This window comes from Palaemon carinicauda, chromosome 8 (genome assembly GCF_036898095.1).
Source record: "Palaemon carinicauda isolate YSFRI2023 chromosome 8, ASM3689809v2, whole genome shotgun sequence".
NCBI lineage: Eukaryota > Metazoa > Arthropoda > Malacostraca > Decapoda > Palaemonidae > Palaemon > Palaemon carinicauda.
The window spans coordinates 127,419,375-127,425,908 of record NC_090732.1 but is presented as its reverse complement, the minus strand read 5'-3'; the positions used below and the strand labels follow the sequence as shown (position 1 = coordinate 127,425,908).

Genomic DNA, 6,534 nt, shown 5'->3' with positions numbered 1-6,534 from the left:
CAGATCACGTATTGTTCATATACTGTTAAATCGTCACTGTTGTAAGATTGTTTGAATAAGAAAGTCTTCAGTGTCCTCTTGAAAGCCTTAATTTCTTCAATCATTCGAATGTTTCGTGGGAGCTTGTTATATAGTCTCGGGGCTTCATATTTAAAGACACTGGAGCCCACAGTAGACATATATCTAGGTTCTAACAGTTTGAAGCCATCTGTAACTCTGCTCTTGTCGACACGATTTGTTGGCTGCGCAATATGTAGCAATTCTCTTATGTATTTTGGACGACCGGTTCTGATAACTTAGTGGGTTATTGTACACTTAGATTCAAAAGTCCGTCGACACTCAAGGGGAATCGTTCGTCAGAGGTCTCTAGTGTTACCATGACAAAACAAAGGAAGAGTTGGTCTTCTTACTACCTTCAAGGAAATGGGCGGAGACTTGTCCAACCTCAGCGAACGCTTAGAAATATTAAAAATCGAGTTGCCATATTTCATTCTGTGGTTTCATTTGTCTCTCAAATATTCACTACAAAAACATAAAACACACACGCACACACACACACACACACATATATATATATATATATATGTGTGTGTGTGTGTGTATATATATATATATATATATATAATTATTTTTACTATTCTTTTGAGGAGCCCAGTAGACACTTTCAATGGATGGGTAAGTTGCGGGGGGGGGGGGTGTTTGGTAAAAGGGGGGGGGGGGGATTACTCCTCCCCCGGGAAGTACGACACTGAAGAATTTGAGGAAACAAGGAAGTTATTTGTATTTTAGAGGTTGTGGAAAGAGGTTAAGGAATTCTTGATACAACTTGTAAAATATTGTATCATTGCCTCAATCTAATTTGATAACCGTTAATGTTCCATGAAATATTGCTAACCTAATTCATAATTAGTTCATTGTAGTAGCTAGTAACAACCGAATAAATAGCTTTTGTTGTTCTAAGGTTGATTAGTAACCAAAGTTAACTATTAACTTCGCATAATAAATATCTGTCATCGAAACAGTAAATACTGATGACTGCATAGCACTTTGAATACAATCAGAATTTAGTTTATTGAATCGAAAAGGAGTTGTATTGCGGGTAAATGAAACCACTGTTACATTCTAGCAAAACCTTTGAGAAATTTGCTTTATTGATAAATCATATATAAAAGTCTCTTGCCCTCAGAACGACATGAACCCAAAATTATTTCCTACACTAATACCTTGGCTGTAAGTTGTCACTGATTATGTAATTACTAGTAGCTTTATCTTCAGAAAATTACGTAGCTTGATTACGCTAACTTCCAATAATCGTGATTCAAATAGGCGTAAGTCTCCATGATCAAGTTCCTATTTGTGTTCCTTTCATTCATTCTTTATTCATTCGTTTATTAAACATCCTCGGTATTTCTAAAAAAATTTGCCTTTTTCGCTGGTATACATCTAAGGCTGTCAATTTTAGTTCCTAGTTTCTCACTATCCCTCCAGAAAAGAAATCTCTCCTGAGCGGCAGCTAGAAACACCTTCACTTGACCATTCCAACCTTGAACCTTACGAAAATTGTGTGAAGCCAAGACGAGATATTCCTTAGCTGGATTAGAAAATAAGGCATTTTGAGCACTATTTCACTCACATTTTTTATACAATTTCAATCACATTCCTTATAATTATTCCAGTTAACGAAAATATCTTGGTTGATTTTAAAGCAAACGGGTTGATTATCCTACAGAGTACTTTCGTAATGAGCATATCAATTGGAAAACTTGTGGTATGTGGAGGTCTACAGAACATAATGATCTATAGTAACTAAATAGTATAACTTCGAGCCGGACAAATGTTGGTATAAGGATTCTTTCTAACGAATCCTTCAAACACTCATAAGACAACGACTCCCTAATTAAAGCTATTATTGTTCCAAAATCTACCATTATGTGGATGAGCATTTAAGTCCAACAAAATGATTCCGTTATCTCTACTCGGAGATAACTACTGTATCTCCAATTTTGCCATAGGGCCTCAGTAATTATCAAGCAAATTAAAGCTCTTGTAATAAAGATTGAATAACACAGCAAAGATTTTACAGAATATATTTAAAATTCTACAGTAGTTTTAAATGTCAAAACTTTTATGAATAAAGGGCAAGTGGGTTGCGAACTAAAGACTGAGATGGCACATCCCCTTGAATCTGAATGACTTGGGAAATATGTTTCAGTAAAGTATCCTTATGTATTCCAAAATGTTCCTATCTATGAATATCTAAAGACCTATGAAAGTCTTAAGCAATCAATTTAGCATTCTAACTACAATCATTTTTATTGGAAACATTGCAATATCAAGCGAAAATTTCTCCTGATATGCATGAATGTCTAGAAATCAATTTATATGGTGACCAATTACTACATTCACTACTGTAATCTCTCTCTCTCTCTCTCTCTCTCTCTCTCTCTCTCTCTCTCTCTCTCTCTCTCTCTCTCTGAATGTCCTCAAGGCTCGTATAACTCATATATGGCGTTTTTATGAATACTTTACAGCATCGAGCCATAAATGAAACTGGAACAAGACTAATGTCGGATCCCCGAACAATATAATGTAGCTGTTAACGGAAGGAATTGTTAAGTTATGCCACTACATTAATTTCTACATGCTTATACAGATTCTATATATATATATGTATATGTATATGTATATGTATATGTATATGTATATGTATATGTATATGTATATGTATATGTATATGTATATGTATATGTATATATATATATATATGTATATATATATATATATATATATATATATATATATATATATATATATAATGTGTGCGTGTTTTGTGTATTTGTATTGAATAGTTGAGATGTCAAATGATACCACAGCATAAAATATGGCCACAAGATTTGTAATATTTTCCAGCGTTCGCTGAGCTTGGACAAGGCTCCGCCTATTTCCTAAGAAGTAGTAAGAAATGCAACTCTTTATTAGTTTTGTCATGGTAACACTAGAGACCTCTGACGAGCGATTCTCCCTGAGCGTCGACGGACTTTTGAATCTAAGTGTACATATCTTAAATTCAATTCTCACTTTAATCGGCAGCCAGTGTAAATCGATTATTATAGGGGTGATCCTTTCTCTAGGAGGGACACCTTTTATGTCTTGCTCCACAATTTGTTTTGTAATTTCTTAAGTTGCACTTTTGATAAATTGTAATATAGTTGCAGTTGTCAATCCTGGTAATAACACAGTTTATCACAAGTTTCTTTATAGAATTTTCGTCCCGGTACTTCTTTAAAAACGCAATAATATTTCTTAGATGATAACCATTGGGCATTTAGAGGCAGGTTAGTCAAGAAATACACCAAGATCTCGAACTTTACTAGATATCGGCACCGAGTCATTATTTATGTTCATTTGAATATCACCCAAGTTTCTCACGCTTTCTCTTACCCACTACCATGAATTCAGTTTTGTTCTCATTAAATTTTAGTTGTTTAAATGTCATACATTCTCTATCAAGGATTCGGTTTAGAGTTTCAGTAGTGTCATCTATATAATTTATGGAGAGGTAAAATTGTATCATCTGCAAATAGTTTGAACTTCAAGCCGCTTTGTAGTATTTTCGATAGACCAATAGTATACATGCAGAATAAGACTGGGCCAAGTACACTCCTCTAGGGTACCCCTCTGTTTAAGGGTTCATATGATGAATAAGAGTTTCCAATTTGTACACAGTAATTTCTACCAACTAAGTAGTCTTTTAGGTTTAGGCTTGATCTTCAACGCCGATGGACCGTAGATCATTTAAGTAGCAGTTCATGCACAACTGAATCAAAAGCAGCACTGAGATCGAGCAGTATTAGAATACCACATTTGTTTTCATCCATTTCCAGCATATCATTTACAGAGCAGATGGCTGTCTCCGTAGAGTATAGTTTTCTGTAAGCAGAGTGGTTGTCGGGCAAAACTTTTATAACTTCTAAATGCCTGACCAGTTGTTCAAGAATTACATATTCAAGCACTTTTGAAACAAAGCATAGATTCGAAATAGGTCTATATGAGCTTAATTCATGGTAGTCCGGTGCATTTTTTTCAGAACTGGTGTGACTGTAGCCATTTTCTCATTTAAGAAACTTGCATTCATCAATGCTTGCATTTGCTATTCTCATTATTATTAATGCTAGACTAGAAAAGTTTCTCTCTCCAATCACTTCAGATATTGGCATAGGATCGATCGTGCAGTTTGTTTTCTTTGCTTTCTTGATCATTCTGGTGATATCTTTTGTTACATTGTTAAATCTTATTAATTTTGTCTGTGTGCCTGGTGTCTCGTTAATCTGATGTTGAGTATTTACAAGTGAACTGGTTATATTTTCAATTTTGTTTTTAAAGAATACTAGAAAATTATTTGCTAGTTCGTGGTCACTGTATCCATCCGGTAGCTTCTTTTCTTTTACATTTCCCGTTATACCATTCAGGAGACGATATAACTTATTTATGTCCGTTGCTGCTTCGAGGATCTTTCTTTTATAGTACTCAGTCTTTTTCCTTCTTAATAGGTATTCATATTGACACGCAGCAGTTTTGTATTCTACCCAAGTACTTTAATTTTTTACCCTATTCCACTTTCATTCTATTATTTTTTTTTTTTTACCAAGGAGATTGGTCTTTTACAGTTTAGTCTTTTCCATCGCCACATGGTATCATATTCACTTTTACTCACTTTATTAAAAGTGGTCGTAAGACAGTTAACACACTTAACTCCTAACAGACATTGGTTATCATGATCACAGGGAATGTTGATATCATCATTTATTTTCTTTGCAACTTCTTCAATAAATACGGTAGGAGAAAAATATAAATTGTCTAAAGTTTATTTTCTTTACTAATGCATGTTTCTGTAGAGGTAGACTAAACGTAATAAGTTTGTGTACTGGGGAGATAGTACATTAATCTTCAACTTTTATATCAGATACAATATTATTCATGTCATCACTTAAAAATAAGTCTAACGTATGCCCAGTTAAAGTAGTTGTACAGTCGACTTTATTCACTAGCCGATATGATTCTAATAACTCTGAATCAAAGCATTTGCTACATGATCTTCATCATTGTACACATTGCATATCATTATTTAGTTTTCCGATTTTTGTCGTTTCAGTGTCAGCCACCAATGTCTGAATTTTGTTTGCCGCCTCTTCTGATCAGTTTGTTTGCAGTTTATAACAACATTTCCATTCGTAGTTGACCTCGTGTTAAGTATAGGAATGTCTTTAAGTGCCTGTTCAACCTCTCGTTTTCTTTTAGTAATTTTAGTTGTTGTATTAGTTAATTTAAATATCAACAGATTTTTTTTCCTTAACTTTGTCAGCAAATGTCTGTTTCTCCGGTTTTGGGTCTATCAATGTTTGAAATGTTGCTTTAATTGATTCCATATTCATGGCAAGTGAGGTCGGTAGTCTGGGTGGAATTTGCTGCGTCTGGGCTAAGGTCCGAAAGTTTGTTTTCCAAGTCATCTATATTCACATCATTTTCATTCAGAGCCAGATCTCTCACGTTCACATCTTCCTTTAATTTCGATATTACTAAATTGTTTTGTCTGGCTTCCCGTACGCAGTATGGGCATAACCAATCTAGGTTATTCCGTTCATTATCAGTGATGCCTATCACTATATGCACACATTTCTTATGGTAGTCTATTACATTCACATCCTCTCCGTTTTTCATTTCTCCCTCCGTGTTTTTACATATGAGGCAGAAATAATTAGGAGCAGACATAATGTACTGTTTCTTATCACTTAGGGTTCTCCTTAAGATTAACTAATATCTTTTCAATAATATTCTAAGAGAGAAACAGAAAGCTAAAACATGACATAGGGCGTGTATAACTGAGCTCTGCACACATCCACACTCCAACGCACACTCTCATTGTTACTCAAGTGATGAGAAGGATTGAAAACCATAAAATCGAAGCGAATTGGGAATCAAGCCATTTTCTCATGGGAGATAGATTACTTTTGTACAAGTTAGGAAATAAGCCTGGGTATTCAACTCTATGGCTCAAAACCCGTGCGATGTGCATATGAATCACCAGTTTATATAAGAGAACTTTAACAGTTGAAGTTTTCTTTGTCAATCACTGTCACAATAATGATAAAAACAAGCCAAAATCTGTCCGTCTTTATAGATAGTTTTCTACCAAAGTCCCTCTCGAGAAATAGTTTAAGCAATTTTCTGTATGTTTTACCATTAACGTGCATTTAAATTTCTATCCTAAATTTTGAAAGAAATAATGTTTCCAGGAACATTAGTCATGATGAAAGTGTGGAATTTTTCAGTCAAAAGTGGGAGCAGGAGAAAGCCTTGCAGTACCTCTCGGAAATCATGCCCTTACGCCCTATTGATTTTGATTCCATGGTGCATCTAATCACCCTCTGTGGCACCCTCAATATACCACCGCCGCCGCCGGGTACCTCATATCAAGAAGGTAAAGTAATTTTAAGACTCACTCTCTCTCTCTCTCTCTCTCTCTCTCTCTCTCTC

At 34.8% G+C, this 6,534-nt stretch overlaps 1 protein-coding gene and 1 long non-coding RNA gene across 2 annotated transcripts in view; both read left to right on the top strand.

The window, feature by feature from the left end:
• Positions 1 to 6,534, top strand: part of LOC137645912 (uncharacterized) — a 213,544-nt gene that overhangs the window by 83,808 nt on the left and 123,202 nt on the right. The gene's annotated exons all lie outside the window — the stretch shown is intronic.
• The window catches only part of LOC137644982 (phospholipase A2 isozymes PA3A/PA3B/PA5-like), a 9,091-nt gene continuing 2,809 nt past the window's right edge, over positions 253 to 6,534 (top strand). Inside the window, exons 1-2 of the mRNA XM_068377851.1 lie at positions 253 to 299; positions 6,330 to 6,478. Coding sequence (XP_068233952.1) covers positions 268 to 299; positions 6,330 to 6,478 — 181 coding nt within the window. The 5' untranslated portion in view covers positions 253 to 267. The remainder of the gene's footprint in view (positions 300 to 6,329; positions 6,479 to 6,534) is intronic.